Below are 17,262 nucleotides of genomic sequence, written 5' to 3'. Positions count from 1 at the left end.
AGGGCTTTACATCCCCCCCCCTCCTGTGGGATACGACTGCAAGGGAAAGGGGTGGTGAGCTGATGGTGACAAACAGAAGGAAGGACACATGCAGGGAAGATGGTGAGACACAGACTGCGTGAAGGATGGGAGAGAAATTTTATTTGAGGAAGTGGCTCCTTTGACCAGAGAGCAGCTCTTTGGCATGAAGAAAGATCCATATATGGGGACCTAAATCAACCCCTCGGCAGGGATGTAACAACCCACGGTGCTGGACTGTGCCAAATCCTGCAGTTCTTTGCCTCTATCTCACTGATGGAGGCTTTGCTCTCTTGGAAAAACATGCCAGAGCACCAGGAGGTGCTTAGTGAGCCTACACAAAGCAGGAGCAGAAACAAGCAAACAATCTCAGATTTTCTCAGTTTTCCCAACAAAAAAACCCCAGAGGTTGGGATCAGTGGCAGCTGGTGTCATTGTGCAGAAGCACCCCCCCGAGGAGGGCCATGGGGGTCTGTCCCCAGGCTATGACGTCCCCCTTGAGCTGCCCTGCTTTGCACAGCGCCAGCGCCTGAACCTCTGCGGCGCTGAGGACTCGGCTCCACAGGTTCACCTGCGTCATCCACCCTGCAAAACCATTGGAGAACGTCCCCAGCAGAGTGTCCCTGTCTTTGCCAAGGACCAGTGTCCCCCCAGCCTGGCTCACGTAGCCCTTCTGGACACTCTGTGCTTTGCCAGCTGCCCCGTTGAGCCAGAGGTTGGCCGCTCCTGCCTGGGAGGCCCAGGTCACGCAGTGGTGCAGCCAGTCCTGCGCCCCGTGCTGCAGGGGGAAGCTGAGGAAGTGGCCTCCGATCCAGAGCCCCAGCTCTGCGCCCACGGTCACCAGCAGCTCGTGGTCACTCTCCCCAGTGGAGTAGGACAGGATGGTCTGGCTGCCAGCGGGCTGGGCTCTGCTCCAGAAACACAAGGTGAAGGCTTGGAGGGACACAGCACGGAGGGGATGGACCTCCACAAAGCTCTCAATGTTTTCCACGGGGAAGTAGAAAGCTGGAAAGGTGCTGGATTTCGTACCTGAAATAACCAAAAAGCCAGCAGTTACATTTCCTGTAAATAAGTCCAAATCCTGGAGAATACACCCACAGAACTGAGGGCTGTGTAGTCTGAGCTTTCCAGTTACTGGTGTGTGTTGTGCCAGCAGGGAAGGGGCTGGAAATGATGAAAACCTGAGCTGAGCTCCCCCACCCAACTGTTTAGGGAAATCACTTTTTTCCCTCCTTCCTCCTCTTTTCTCATGTTGTGTAAAATAGAGAGGATGATTGTTTATCCCGGGGGAACTGTGAGCTGAAATTTTTCACTTGTCTGTAAAAATGGGCTCCCATGTGGCAGGAGAAAGCTGCAGTTGCTGTGGGAGTAGCTGGGTTAGGGCTGGCCCTCATGATACAGGATTTCCATCAGCAGGCCCAGATATGGGACAAAATTCTACCTGTGGGTGTCAGTACCAAACCTGTCAATGATTTAGGCCACCAGGGTCGGCAGGGCACGGGCTCCTCATCCTCACAAGGTAAGCTGGAGTCAGCCTGTGTTTCTCACCTGTGTGGCTCAGTCCATTCAGCAGCTCTGTCTTCATGTCTTGGAGCTGCATCTGGATTTGGTCCAGCCTGAGGGTGAACTCCTCTGGATGACACTGGGCTAGAGCAATCAGACAGCTGAACTTACAGAAGCCTGGGGCCTACATGTGGTACATTTTCTAGTCTAAGCAAACCCTTAGTTTTAAAATGCAGCTTCTCTCCTCTGTGTGGTGCCTGGCTGCTCAGCCAGAGCTGTTGCGCCACGGTCCAAGCACCAGACACACCTGAGCTGAGGGTCCTGACGTGGTGCCAGGTAGCATCAGCGACCCTGGAGGTGTGTGACACTCAAAAGGCAGGGCTGGCACACACCTTAAACACGGGGTGCCAGCAGGGAGGCACAATGGGGGCACAATGGCCACAGCTGAGGACAACTGGGGGCACAATGGGCACACCTGAGGACAATCAGGAATACAATGGGCACAGCTGAGGACAATCAGGAACACAATGGGCACAGCTGAGGACAATCAGGAACACAATGGAGACACCTGAGGACAATCAGGAACACAATGGGCACAGCTGAGGACAATCAGGAACACAATGGGCAACACCTGAAGACAATCAGGAACACAATGGGGACACCTGAGGACAATCAGGAACACAATGGGCAACACCTGAGGACAATCAGGAACACAATGGGCAACACCTGAGGACAATCAGGAACACAATGGGGACACCTGAGGACACTCAGGAACACAATGGGCACAGCTGAGGACACTCAGGAACACAATGGGGACACCTGAGGACAATCAGGAACACAATGGGCACAGCTGAGGACACTCAGGAACACAATGGGGACACCTGAGGACAATCAGGAACACAATGGGCACAGCTGAGGACACTCAGGAACACAATGGGGACACCTGAGGACAATCAGGAACACAATGGGGACACCTGAGGACAATCAGGAACACAATGGGCACAGCTGAGGACAATCAGGAACACAATGGGGACACCTGAGGACAATCAGGAACACAATGGGGACACCTGAAGACACTCAGGAACACAATGGGGACACCTGAGGACAATCAGGAACACAATGGGCACAGCTGAGGACAATCAGGAACACAATGGGGACACCTGAGGACAATCAGGAACACAATGGGCACCTCCACCTGAGCAGGGACACTGCTGCTCCCGGGATGGGGGGTTCCAGCACATCCAGCTGAAATCACCTGCAGTTCACCACCTTCCCCAGGTGTGCTGGGTCCTGTGGCCCTTACCCTGGGCGCGGTGGGCTCGGAAGGAGGCCTCCACCACGCGGCCCTGCAGCGGCTGCACGTGCCGGTAGTCGTTGCGCAGCGTGCGGTTGTGCCAGTCCAGCAGGGAGTTCTCCAGGAGCCGGATCTGGGGACAGCACAAGGACACGACAGGGACATCACAGAGGGCTGGGCACAGCAGCAGCTCTGCCTGGAGCTGCAGTGCACATCCTGCAGCTCGGGATGAGGCTGAGCAACTCTTTAGAGAGGAGTCCTCAGGGTCTCTTGCTGAGTAGCAGCGAGGGAAAGGAACAGAACGTGAGGCTCTTATCAGGTAATTCATGATAAAGGCATTTGGCCTGGGGGGAGTTCTGAACACCTGCCTGATGATATGCATGGATGGAGATTTTGCTGCTATTCTGTACCTTTCTCACAAGTGCCTTGCAGCCTTCCCTGCCAAAAAGAGTGTTTCTTTTTCAAAGAGAGCACACTGTGATCCCCCACTACTGTGGTCTCAGTTTTATCTTGTTCTTCTCCTGGAAGAAAATGTTTCTGATGCTTCTTTATTATTTATTAACTTTAAAGCATTACTTTCAGTGTAAGTCTAGACAAGGAAACCCCCTGAAATACCTTCTAAAATCTGCCAATTATTCTGTAATTATTTTAATGCTATGAATGGCTCTTTTTTGTTTTTTTTTCTTTTCAGGGGGACTCTCTTGCAGTAGTTTTTGCCTTGTTAATTCTCACTGGTCTCTTCCTTTTTATAGTGCTTCAGAGTGCCTGAGATTAACTGAGCAGAGAGTTTTGTTATCAGTCACCAGACCTCGGGTCACCTGCTACACAGCCTGACCCTGCTGTGATGTAGAATCACAGCCACCGGTAACTCCAGTTGCTCAGGAATCCAGCCCAAAAGCTCTGTATGAGAGATGCCCTAAGAGCTCTTCTGTTCCCAAGATCCCTGGAGGACAGAAAAGGAAATGTGTGGAGGGAAGAGAAGCTGGTGACAGCCAGCACTGACCTGTGCATGTGACAGGACAACTGGGGAGTGGAAGATGGTCCAGATGACGCTCTCGGAGCACGGGGGGGTGGTCAGGGAGCCCTGGTACCTGTAGAAGTGTGCAAGGTTTTCTGGCAGCATGGCTTGGACGTCCAGAGAACTGAGCATTGTTGATTGACCTCAAAAGGAAGCAGAGAGATGGTATTAGAAGATAATGGGGAGGGAAGAGAGGTGAAAGTGCTCTCAGAGCTGGGGTTGGCACATCCCCCTGCCCAGAGCACTGGCTCATTAGACCTTTGGTGTAACTGGATGGAGATGGAGAGGAATGAATGGCCCTTTCTGGATTTGTGGTTTGTCAGTCAGAGATATCTGGGTCCTGGGGATGGTGGCAGCTGCTCTCAGTGCTCTGCCAGTCCCTGGGGGTGCTCCCAGGAGGCATTAATGGGTGTGCAGGCTGCAGGAAGCTGATATTTGGTGCTGCAGTGCATTGCACAGACCTCCAGGATGTATTTATTGCTGCCCTGGGAACCTTCCCCACCGCCCTGGGCTGGGCTGGGCTGGGCTGGCTGGAGTTGTGCAGGGCTGAGGATGTTCCCAGCCCCAGCGTGTACACACGGGCTGTGAGAGCATCAGGGACAGAGAAGGGCGTTCCCAGCTCTTACCTGCAAACCTGATTCTTGCCAGTTTGGAAATGAACTCGCTGTAGTAGGTGTTCTCAAAGTGCCCATCCTAAACACAGCACAGACACTTGGTCAAAAGGCGTGACCTGCCTGTCCTTCTCACTGCTAATCAGCTGGGAGGGGCTAATTGATGAACCGGGAGACCACCACAGATCTCCTGATAGGCCGGGCAATGCAAGGCGTGGTCAGCCCTGTACAGCTTGGGTAGAACAGTGAACAGGACTCTTTTTCACTACTTTTAAATCCACACTGAATCAAGTGTTCCCACTGCAAAGCAGAGCAAGGCTTGGGAGGCACAGCAGGGAAACCGCAGCTGCTACACCTGATACTGCTTTATATATATATGTATATATAATACTAGTTATGGGGCAGTTTTCTGGGGCTCCCAAGTGGTATTGGCTGGTGCTTGTGAAGCCCAGACGGCCCAGGGGAAGCAGCACAGCTTCCTACAGAGGTGTCAGGCACCATCCCTTGGGACAGCTGTACAAAGGTGGCACGGCTGCTTGTGCCTGAGGGAGGTTTCAGCCAGTGCCCCCTGCCCCCAGCCCGGGGTCACACCTACCGAGTACAGGAAGGCCAGCACAGCCAGCCCCTGGGGCTTGTCTTTGGCTTCCTCAAAGCTTGAGTAGTTAGCAGAGTTGTAGTGGACAATGTGCAGCTGTCGGGAGAGAGAGTCTTTTACCGAAAAGTGATGAATGGCTTCTGGGTGCTTTAGAGGAACAGACTGAAGGGACATTCACCACCCAAACTCCTGCTGTTTGTGCCTCCTAGCAGGCCAAAGGGACCTTGGTTTAACAGGTTTGTGGTGACTCTGGGGGAGCAGCTCCAGCTCTGAAGGACACGAGTGCTCTTGCCCTGGCTTTTCTTGGAGCCCTCTGTGCCAGCACCATCAGGCTCAGCCCTCCCACTGCACCAACCACCCACCCTTGTGGGAGCCCTGGTTTCCCCCCGTGCCTCTGCATTGCTTCCTGCAGGCTCTTCCTGCAGCTCCCAGTTTCCCAGCGTGAGAGGCCCAGAGCCCCCTCCCTGCAGCCCCTGTGCCACACGAACCTCGGCGAAGTATCTCATCCCATCGATGGTGTGCTCGGAGCCACTGGTCTCCAGGTCCAGCCCACCCCAGTGCAGGTGCATCTGGACAGCTGTATAGACACCTGGGAGCCCTCTGGAGATGTTCATGGTGGGTGGCAAATCGATCTGAACTGAAAAATAACAGCACTGGAGACAGCAGAGCGTGCAGCCCTGCCCACCCCTGTGGTGGTTTCCTGCAGTGCCAGTGGCACCCCTGAAATGAGCAGGCACAGTCACGACCCCAGTATGGGAGGGAAAACACTGAAGTTTAAAGCTGGGTGTGCTTAAAACCTTTCCTGGGCTCAGGCTCGTGCAGCACACCAGGACTGGGCACTCAGCAGTGCCTGCAGACTCCTTCTCCCTGAGCAGCTCTGGGTTTGGCATTAGGCACGAAAGAAAGGCTTTAATGCTCAGCTCTCACACTGCACAGCACATCTTGCACAGATTTGTTAACCACTTCCTTTCCAAGGCAGAAAAGGGGAATAGGAATCAACACAGTGCGTGGCCTCATCTGTCACCATAATTCCCAGTGTTCTGGACTCTGCATTTTTGAGGCCCAGCCATTCTGGGAGAGCCCTGTAGGTTTGAAAAGGCTGTGTCATTGCTTGAAGGATTCATGGAGACAAACCTGTTTTCTTCTCCTTGCCAAGGAGTAGTCACAAACCCTTTGTCTTCTGCTAATTCCCTGCCACAAATCATAGATTATGTTAATAAACCTGGGAGCGAAAGTGGAGAATTGCCTCATCTAAATGGAGGCCCCCAGCATGTCATAAAAACTAGCAACCCTCCTTGCAAAATGCAGCCCAGCACATTATTCATTAGTCATAGTTTGGGTTTCTGAGGAGTTGCTTTTGTTTGTGAACTGTTTATAGACAGACAAGATAAAAGCATGCTTCCTTGTAATATCCCAAAGGGTCTAGAGTGGGAGGGATAAAAAAAATCTACCTTCTTCACAAGTTCCCTGCTGACTGCCTTCCATAATGAGGGTTATTTACTTCAAGCACCTCACCAGGGTTTCTACTTTCTACAAAACACAGCCAGGGAATCGTGTTGTGAGTTTGTAACAAGCTTAAGGCTCCTCTAAGATATTCTAAGCAAATATTTGCTGCAAGCACGAAGGTAGGGAATAGCCTGGTTTGCTGCTACTTTTCACCCATGTGGAGGTGAGTGGCAAGTGTGACTGCTCTGAGCTGGCAGTGCCTCGCTCCTGCTTTGCTCTGGCTCTGCCAGGCGGTGGAGGATTGATGCCATGAAGATTTTTGCCTTTTCTTTTATACCCCTGTTATACCTTTTTACAACTTCTGTATTCCCAGTGCTTTTTGCCTCCATTCTTGGACTTGTTTGTCAAGCTAAGAGACTCAACATTTTAGAAGCTTCCTAGCTAGGGATCAGTGTGCCCCAGACCGCAAGGTCCCCTCCAGAACACATTCTGTAAACCAAGATAGAACCATCCAGGGGAAGGCTCCTTGGGGAGGGGGGCTCACTTGAGCCTCTCATTGGGGAATCTTTGATAGATCTGCTAATTAGTAACACCTAGAATGTTATACCCAATGTTGGGAGACACAGAGACACAGACAGAGACAGACTGGGCGGGGTGCATCTCGATGCACATGACCTGGACGTGTGCACCTAAGGATCCTTAAAATAAATCCCAAGGTAAAATCCCTTTTCCCCTTCTAACCGTGTATGCCTCTTGATTTTAAGACCAGGAAAAGGCATCAGGATGAGCTGGGGCTGTGCAGTGAGAGTGCAGCTGAGCCTTCCCCAGCGTTCCTGCTCTGCAGACTGGACTCTGCCCAGCCCTGCCCTGCAGGCACAGCGCACACAGCCAGCCTGCCTGCCCAGCTCTGCCCCTGAGGAGGCCGAGTGAACGAGGGGCACACTTCAGGTCCCACTTAAATCTGCCCCTGGAGGAAGATGCACACATGGATGATATTTTAATTTTTCAGAGCTGTGCTTGTCCTTGCTACCAGCTGGAGGACCAACCCTCTTTAAAACGAAAAGAAAGGTCCAAATACAAAAGGTTTTGTTAACCCAAGGCTCTGTGTGTGAGTGTCTGCACCCAGACTCACACCACAGCAAACAGGCCTTAGCAGGTGGGGTTTAGCCTGGTGCTAACACAGCTACAGAGAAAATGAACCTGGTTTCCTGGGTGAGACATTTGGGGTTTGGCTCTGAGAGCCTGTAAGGAGAGTCCTGCTGATAAATCCCTCGGCTGTCCCTTTCAAATCTGCTGAGTGTTTTCCCTGAGAGGTTCTGCTGCCCCGTCCCATCTCACTGAAGCCAATAGAAAACCCCAGCCTGACTCACAGGAGCTGTGAATAGGGACACTCGTTTGTCTTTGTGCTTTAGGAAACTGCCCCGCATCAGAAAATCATTGTTGGGAAGTTAACAAAAGAATGGGCAAATACACACACGCAGTCAAAAAAGCTAAACCTGCAAGAATTAATGTCTAGGCAGGCAGGGCAGTAGTGCTGACAGGAGAGCTTCGAGCTGAACGCTGAGTCTGTGTGGCAACACAAAAGGAGGTACAATTTTCAGGAACACAATCACAACAGTCTTCCTCTGCTGGCACTTTGTCTCACCTCTCCACTGCGCTGCCCTCACACCGTTTTTCTCCCTCCTTGTTACAGAGAGCAAGGAAGAGCTGTTGTGCAGCATTCAAGAGCCGACAGCTTTATGTTCCCAACGCCTTCCCAAAAGCACTCATCCTCTCTCCACTGCAGCCGCCAGAAAATTCTCTCATTGCTTATCTGTAGTCCAAAGGCATTATCCCAACAGTACCAGCTGATGAATTATTTAGGAAATGAATTACAGATTGCAGCAGGGGAATCTGGGATCTCCTAAATTGTAAGCCTTGCCCTGAAACTGTGCAGCCAAAGGCCAGGCTTTTAACATGTGCTGTGCTTCAGTTTCCCTTCCTGAGCCCCAAAATACCAATCCTCTGGCTGTGAGGGAAGGATCCTGCTCTGTGTGGTACTCTGGGTGACCTACATCCAACCAAACCTGGGATGCAAAGGTTTCCATTCCTGTCACTTCTTATTAACATACAGGCCAAGAGATGCATTTTTCTGAATGCAGAGGAGTCAGTGTGGCCCAAACACCACTCACTGCTGCAGTCCTGTTGTCTCGTAGCACATTAAAGGAAAGGGTCAATCTAGAATTCTCCAGATGCATTTTATCCCTTTTTCATGTCCAACAGAGAAAACACCTTGCAGAGACCTAACTGCCTTTTATTTGTCTGGTTTATTTATGTATTTCTGGAGAGCTTTCCTGGGCGAGTGAGGAAAACAGCAAACCCAAGAGAGCAGAACGAAGTGAGATGGCAGAGTGAGTTCAAGAAAAGGGCATTGTCTGTGAGTGCATTTCCATAGCTAAAACAAGAGATCTGCTCCTGCAGTGCCCTGAGCCTGACACCCCCCAGCCTTACCAGAGTGGCCATTGTTGGTCATCCTGAACTGGCCCTGCAAGGGCCCATCGTAGCCACCGAGCTCCAGCTGCAGCAGCAGGGGGTTGTACCTCACTTTTCTCCTCTGGATGTCGATTGGAGATTGCTGCTTGCCAGCACAGTCTGGGAAGTGCTGTCCCCAGTGCTCTTCGTCCAGCTCTCCTTCTCCTGGAGGGGAGGCAAGGGAGGTGACAGGGGCGCGGGGGGAAGTGCTGTTAGTCAGGAATCAGAGAACTCTCCTCACCTGCCAGCAGGAAATGCCAATCTAATTATTGTAACACCAGGAACTGCAGCCATGAAAGGTTGCTTTGCCTTCCCCAGAGTGAAAATGCACATTATTGTGTCTGCAGGACAACTGTGCTGCAAAGTAAGAAACCTGCATTGCAGCAGCAGCTCAGTGATGGCTGGAGACTGAACCTCCAGCAGAAGAGGAGCGGTGTTTACATGGAAATGGGGATTTAAACGGGTCCCGACTGCCAGAGGTGTGGAATTGGCTTCTTAACCAGTGTGTGAATAGGATCAGAGCAATAGGCAGGAAGGCTCAGCTTAGGATCAGGAACTGACAGCAATTAGTTATTTTTAACTACAGAGAGAGCAATTGCATTATTGCAACTCTTCAGCAATATCCTTTGTTTTAGCTTAGGCCACTGAAGATCATAAAAGGATTAACACTTACTTCAGTGAGTTCTGCAAACAACCCCCTGACAAATGAAATTTAGATAAAATTTCCCCCAAAAAATATAAATACCTAAATAAGTACTTCTCAGTGCTCTGTACTGCCTGGGATATGACAATAAAATAAGAAGCAGGCAGTATTTAAAGCTTTTCCTTCCAGGATCACCCAAAGGGCAGCTTTTCTTCTAACACATTCTGAAGGTTTCCCCCATTGTTTGAACCTCGTTGTGCTGCCAACCCTGATAATGTGTCCTAACCACACAAAGGAGTAAAAAGAGGTGACATTGAGGAGAATCACTTTCAAGACACAGAGGCATCAATAAAGTGGAATAAATTAGCTGCTCTGTGATCTCTCGCTAAGGGACAGCCAAGCTGCTTCTGCAGCACAAAAGGGAAGGGAGCCTCTTGAGCAGCAGCAGCCCCAAAGCAGCCCCGTTTTTCGTTACCTTTGTATGTCCAGGGCACCTCGTGGGTGTGGCTGAGAGGCGCCAGGAGCAGGCGGAGCAGGAGCGCTGCCATCAGCATGTCCGTGTTGTACCTGCAGCCAGAGCCCAGGGGAGTGATTGCTGCAGAACACCCTCAGGATGCTGACAACCCCCCACTAAATGCTGATTTACTGCGGGTCTGGCCTTTCCAGCACCTCTCCTGCCCTTTTCCTCGCCCACCCCAGGCAGTAACACCAACGATGCCCGCAGACAATCTGTCCGGCCAGTCAGCTCTGCTGACCCCCTTGGCTGAGCTGGCCCTGCAGAGGGGACGCGTTTCCCCCGATGGCCAAAGCTGATGCCCTCGGGGTCGCTGTCTGACCCCGGCTGCTGCACAGCTCTGCCCGCTTTTCCTGTCCATTCATTCCCCATGAATGGGCTGAAAAGCTGCTCGCTGCAAGTACCGGTGCAGCAGTGCTCTGTAAGCAAAAATACCCAGCCCGGCTCTCAGACCTGCTTCCCTTTACACAGAGCAAGGAGCCAAGGCAGAGGGCATTTAGAGGACTGGATTTCAAAAGTGCAGAGCATTCATAATCTTACCAGAAATCGAAACTGTGGACACTTATAAGCTTGTCTGAAAATCAGACTCCTGAGACTGCGTTTTAAAGCACTCCACACCCCTGAGCCTTAGCATTCAACTTTCAGCACCTTCCCTCATCACTGAAAATCCAGTTTTGAATGGGAGAGATTTGCAACCTTTGAAAAACTCAGAGCTCTCAAAAACCACTTAGACTTGAAAGATACAGGCACCATACAACAGACTGAAACCCTGATGGCTTTTCAAAAATCATACAGGAATGCAAATAAAAACGAGCAGGTGACAGGTGTCTAAATGCTCTTGTGGACTTCTGTATCTCTTCAGACACTTGATTTCCTTAAAAATGTGTCCCAAGCAAATACTTGTCTATGGTCCAGTAAAAGTCCTTTGGCAGAACAGGGAACAGACCACGGATTCTCTGCCTGCCTTTTTGTATCCTGTCACCAGGCAAATGCCATTCCCTTTGAAAAACCTCCTCCTCCCTCCAGGAATGACACACTGCTGCCAGCCCTTTCTTCCCAGCCGTGGCCCCCAGCTCCTAAACCCACGGTTCCAAAACAAAAGGGGAGCAGAAATCTCCCCAGGAATGGAATTTTTACCTTCTATGGAAAAGAACTAGCGATTCCAACAAAAGCAGCATAGCTTGGCTGTTGGTTTTAGGTGTCAGGCAGCAATATTAAACACAAGGCAAGGCAGCTCAGATCAGTGATATCTCAACACTTCTGTTCGCAGTGTGCCTGCCTCTTGTTATAAAATTGGCAATTATTTTCAGGAACAAGGTGATTTTCAGTCACTCAGCGAGGTGACTCAGGTGAGTCTAGGGGTGAGGGTCAGTTGAGCTGCACAGAAGGGTCCCAAGCCCAGACCTGGTGTGGCAGTTTGGGGCAGTTTGGGGCAGTTTGGGGCAGTTTGGGTGGCAGTTTGGGCAGGACAGGCCCCGAGATGCTGCAGCACAGGCAGTTGGGGGCAGTGAGGTAGGTGAGGAAAGATTTTTCTGCCTCCCTGAGTATGAACCACCCTCCATTCACTTCTTTCTTCACAGTTGGTACCTGGGGCACAACTGCCCCAGGTGCCCCATCCCTGGGAGTGTCCAAGGACAGGTTGGACAGCACTTGGAACAACTGGGGATAGTGGAAGGTGTTCCTGCCCATGGTGGGGGGTTGGAACAAGCTGCTCCTCAGGATCCCCTTCCAACCCAAGCCATTCTATGAATAATAACAGCAATTCAACACTAAGAGCCACAGGTGAGCTACAGGTGCCATGGGAACTCAGGTTTCTGTGCTGCAGAACAGAAGCAGGTCTTCTACTCAAAATTTTGTTCTTTGCAAGTGAATTGTTAACATTAAAAGGCCTTTCCTGGGTTGCTGTTGGTGCAGTGCCTATTTAATCTTTGGGAACTGGTGCAATATTGAGCTGATTAACCAAATGTGTTTTTTCCCCTCTCTCCTCCAAAGAAGTCATTTATTCTGACGGTTGCACTGAACTGTGTATGGACCAAACTAAGCAAACATGCCCTGCAATGCACTTCTTAATCCTTGTGTATCCAGTTGTGTAAATAGGCTTTGAAATTAGCTGAGGGTGAAATTTTGGGGGTTTATACCTCTTTGCACTTCAGGATTCCACACAGCAGCACAGGAGGGCGTGAAGAGTCAGGCACAGGAGCTCACCTCTGCTTGGAGCACCTCTCCTGTCACCTGCCTGTGAGGGCACCAGGGAGTGGAAATGGATGTCACACGGTGACAAGCTGCTTCCCTTGCCTGTGCTTTATTGATCAGCCAGCCCAGTCTGCACAAAGGACTTGAACTAAAGCCCATTCGGGAATGTACCAGTGCCAGGAAACTGGAGATGACAGTGAATTAATTTTTAATGGAGCTTTTGCAACATTTGTGACATTTCACTTGACATCAGCAGGAGCTGTGGGTGCTCAGCACATCCAAACCCCACATCTCTGTTAGCTCAAATTATTGTCTTTAAAGTCCCTTCTAACCCAAACCATTCTGTGATTCTATGAAGACAGCAGTCTGTGGAAAGGATTTACTAAGGGCACAAAGCATGAATTTGTTTTGGGGTTAGGACAGAACAATAATTCTAATTAAGTGATTTAAATGTATTTGGATATTAAGCTTCTAACTACAAGCTGAATATTGTGGAAGTCCTTCTCCCACATAACGTATTGCCCACGTCCACCACTGGTTACTGGATCTTGGAGCTTTTTTAATGTATGTGGTGTTAAATCTGGCTGGCCTGAGGCTTGTCTTGGTCAGCTCTTTTGCTACCTGGATATAATTGCTAGAGAGAAATAGGGACAAAGTGCCTGGGAACTCCATGCCTGAGGTGAACTGGGGGTTCACAGGTGAAGACTGTAACAGGACTCATCTCTGCGCTGAGATTTAGCCAGTGATAAAATCTGATGCTGTATATATCAGCCATGAATATTCTTGGCATGATTTCTTCCCAAGGGCAGGGAACTTTCACACAGACTCCAGCCTTCCCCCTCCCGCCTCGACTGCAGTAGGAAATAAGCCTTTTATCCCACATCATTGGCTTCCATGCACTTCACTTTTATCTCTACAGTTTTCCCTGACTCTTTGCCATCTTTTAAATCCTGCTTCTCCCAGGCTATTCTCTCTGTCCTCGCTGGCCTAAAGCTCAGCTCAAGTCTGACATTCTGAGTATTGGTGGCCACATTAAAACCTTGACAGGGCATTGAAGTAGCTGGCTCAAACCTCAGTGCTCCTTTGACCCAGAACTTGAAAGGGTTAACTCCTCTGCCTCTGAATCAGCAGGAATTCGGGCAGGGCTTGCAGTAAGAGCTGCATCACTCCCCAGACCAGCAAACATTTGACCAGGAACAGGCTGTTTGAAGTGAGATGGACAGAGTACCTTCAGTCAGGCTATCCAGGTTTTTCTAAGTGAGTCTAAAACCTCTTCAAACAGAGCCCTCTCTGCTGAGGTTGTGCTGGATGAGTGAAAGTATCCAGAGCCTACACAAGTTTTATGAAAGACAAAGATCAGCCAGTGCTGGCAGGCCCAGACCCCTGAGGAAAGCTGACAATAGCTGTGCAGATTGAAACATGAGATTCTTTTATTCAACAATTCCTGTAATGTTTCTACATCTTATTTCCAAAACTGGCCCTCTTTTCTTTGAAATTTTGCCCATGGTTTTTTTTTTTTCCCCCTTTTTGCCCCTGGTTTTCAAGTACATACAGAGATCACAGAGGTAGAAAAGCGCTGGAATTCATTTCTCCAGTTCACACAATCCCTTTAGACCTCCTTCATCTTATATAATATTTTGATGTATTTGACTAAATTTAATCATAGAATCACAGAATGGTTGGGTTTGGAAGGCACCTTAAAGAACATCTAGTCCAACCCTCTGCCATGGGCAGGGACACCTTCTTACTTTCTTCTGATACAAATTCAGACACCTCTATTGATTCTGCTGAAGCTTTGTGGTAGAAATGGGCTTTGAGGCAGTCAGAGACAGACACCAGAGATCTACACCAGTGCTCCTAAAGGCAGGATTTGCCCATTTGAAAGCAGAGAGGTTTCCTCTGTGAATTCCATTTCACGGTCTAACAGATCTCAGCATTAGCTACCTGCAGTTCATTGTCAACCTAAATTTTCTTTTGCTCAGTTTCAGCCAATTACTCTTAGTTATAGCTATAACCCTTGGATTATCTTAAAATAGTGTTCTGTTTTTAATGTTCACATCACTTCTGGGGTGGTTATCACCTCGCTGTACCGTGGGCAGGAGCAGCCTTTCAGTGCCATTTCCCCAAGGTGGAGGAAAGGACAATGTGATGCTATAAAAATGAGAGAACACGGTCAAATAATCCCCCTTCATTTCCATTTCCAGGAAATGTCAATACAGCTCTTGTAATGCCTCTTTAGAGCTGCTCTGCAGACTTTGCTGAAAGGGATTTCACGTTCTGGATCTCTGCTTGAGACTTTGGAAGAAAGCAAAGCATGAAGGGAGGATTAGGAAGGGGGAGGCCAAACTTCCCACTGCATTGAGTGTGAGGATTGAAGGAGCTGTGTCAAGAGAGGGTCTCAGAGAAATGTTTCCATCATCCCAGGGCTCTGTGCTGTGCACTGCATGGGATAGAGGAGGAATGACTCTGTGACAAAGCAGCTTGGCAGCGTGTGCCAGTACCTGTTCATGGTGCTATTGGTGAATTACACCTATCTGCACTGCTCCCCTTAAAAGTGTTCCGTTTGCTCCTGATCTCCCGGTGTAATGGCAGGCAGAGGAAGCACAATTGCTGCTCAATCTCTCTGAAAATCAACATCAGCAGTGCACAAACAGAGGAGAAGACCCCAAGCCCCTTAACAAACAAACAGTGCACAGAACAAGGAAAGGCTCTGGAAACTGCTGCTGCCCATTGCTGGGTAAGCACTTTTCCTTTCTGCATTGTGTGTTGAGCAGCTGTGACATCCAGTGGCCAAACACAATACGGTTGGGTCTGGTACAGACCTCTTCATACATGGTAACAATAACAGAGCCCTTCCATGGCACTTTTCATCTTCAAAAAGCTGTATAAGCACGAATTCATTAACCCCTGCACAGCTCAGCAGGGCAGACCAATGCAGTGATCCCAAGAGAGGGGGACACCACTCTCCAAGCTCTCCAAAGACATGGCAATCAGCCCTCCAGGGAGAGAAGAGCCTGCTACAGGACCAGAGTGCAGGACCTTCACCCCCCAGGGCAAAGAGCAGCTGCTGAGAGATAAGGGATCAGAAAGGTGCAGCTCACTCAGCACCTGATGAAGAGGCCACACCTGAGGGATAGGTTGTGCTTGTTTTCCCAAGAGAAAAAAAATCCATGGTAAAAGAGGGGAAAAGATGGGGAAAGCTGAGATTACAGCAGGACCAGAGAGGCTTTGGAAGAGATCCTTTGTCAGAGGCCTGGCCTGAGGAAAAAGCTTCTGCAGAGATTTTCTGAAAACATCAGAGGACTTTGCTGATAGATGTGGAAGGTAGGGAAGGCAGCACAAGTGTGGATTGGGATTAAGAAATGCAGTGGTAGAATCAAAATGTGACTGTAAGGAGATGCTACCTTAAACTTCCTTTCTAGCCCACGCAGGAAACCAGCCTTGCCAGAGAAGCTGTGTTCTATATGGGTACCTTTGGTGCCAACCCAGGCATGCCTGTTCCTCTTGATCATAAAAGCAGACTTCAGTGAGATGCATTCAGAGATCCAAACTGAGGACAGATGCATCCAGTTTCAGTGACCAAGAAACCGGTCCCTGCTCTCCTGAGCTCATCACTGCCCCAGCGTTTGCTTGCTCAGCTCTGCAGTGTTTTCTTCTGCAGGCAAGGTCACTGCAGGGACCTTCAGAAGGAGCAAAGTGCCCCCAGTGCCTCCTCTCCCAGCACCTCATCACCACTGCATTCTGAGGAGCTAAAAGTGATGATGAGAGCTAAAAGTGTTTCCCATGAGAATGAGGTTGAATTTCAAGACAGGAAGACAACATGAAGGAAATTTAAATCCTACTGTCTGTGCTGTACCTGTTCTGTGGCAAGAGAATCCTGCTTGATAACTCTTGTGCTTTACATAAGTATTTTGCACTCATTAAGGAAACAAATGAGTTGTTATTGGACTACTTTTCTTTTTTTGGTTTTTTTTTATTGTTTTTTTTTGTTTTTTTCAGGTTATCATTCAAAAAAACTCCAACCCTAAACTCCAAATACTATTTCTTAATGGCTAATCGATTCCTATTGGTTTCCTTCCAAATGACCATTCCCCACACCCTGAAAATGGATGTAGTAGTTGTATATGTAGGTTAGCATTTACAGGAGTAAAGAATATTCTGCCTGGTACCACCTGAGTGTCTCACACAGCCCTCGTGTACTTGTGAAGGCTAAGGAAGAACCCACACTGCACACAAACCTGTGTCCACACTAGCCAGTATGGACTAGCCAGTCCTTCTCCAAAGCCCTGGGAGAAGACAGGATAATGAAGAGACGTGCTGGAAGTTAAGAGCATTAAGCAAGCCATGAGGTCTGTCACCTCCAGCTGTTTCACTATTCATGTGCCTAAAGCCCGTGTGCCTCATTGCAGGGTGAAGCTGTGAGACAAAGGCATGGCAGAAAATGAGATAAAAAGTGAGAGAGAAGGATGTAAAGTCAAGTCTGAGGAGGTTCTGAATGCCTGGAAGAAAACATCTTAAACAGTCACTCCACAATTTAATAGATACCCAGAAAGAGCATTAGTCAGACTCTGCCATTACCTTTCCAACGAGCGTTCCTTAAAAACACCAGGATCTGCAGGGTCAACGAAGAGCAGAAATCTGAGGGACAGAGTGCTGACTTCTGCATCCGATGGCTTCCCTCCGGAGATCCCACCCGGACTGGAGTGAGGTGCAGAGCCTGGTTCCCTGAGATGCAGAGCTGCCCTCCCAAAGGAACCTGATCAGAACACAAACAGGCTGGCACTTGCCGAAGTGTCGGATGGAGCGGGCGAGGGAGGTGCACACGCAGCCACCCAGACACATCTTCAGGTGTTCTGGGAGGCACTGGGGAGAAAGAGAAGTCCCTGAGCATTCAGGAAGTGCTTTCAAGGTGCTCT

General features: G+C 49.7%; 1 protein-coding gene across 3 annotated transcripts; it reads right to left on the bottom strand.

Annotated features, from left to right (window-relative positions):
• Positions 1-119: 119 nt before the first annotated feature.
• CA6 (carbonic anhydrase 6) lies at positions 120-17,262 on the bottom strand. Of its 3 annotated transcripts, XM_039563886.1 has the most exons (10): positions 16,925-17,262; positions 10,115-10,206; positions 8,976-9,161; positions 5,528-5,676; positions 5,040-5,135; positions 4,460-4,526; positions 3,819-3,976; positions 2,825-2,948; positions 1,567-1,665; positions 120-1,047 (listed from the first exon to the last, which is right to left on the bottom strand). In XM_039563886.1, exons 2-10 carry the CDS (start codon positions 10,191-10,193, stop codon positions 434-436), a joined length of 1,572 nt encoding a protein of 523 aa, XP_039419820.1. In that variant the 5' UTR covers positions 10,194-10,206; positions 16,925-17,262; the 3' UTR covers positions 120-433. The 3 variants fall into 3 exon arrangements, with proteins under 3 accessions (XP_039419820.1, XP_039419819.1, XP_039419821.1); XM_039563885.1 differs by lacking the exon at positions 10,115-10,206; XM_039563887.1 differs by lacking the exons at positions 10,115-10,206; positions 16,925-17,262 and having other exon boundaries at positions 5,528-5,671; positions 8,976-9,085.

This window comes from Corvus cornix, chromosome 21, assembly GCF_000738735.6.
Source record: "Corvus cornix cornix isolate S_Up_H32 chromosome 21, ASM73873v5, whole genome shotgun sequence".
Taxonomy (NCBI): Eukaryota; Metazoa; Chordata; class Aves; order Passeriformes; family Corvidae; genus Corvus; species Corvus cornix.
The sequence above is the reverse complement of the archived record's forward strand: the minus strand, read 5'-3'. Positions and strand labels throughout refer to the sequence as shown.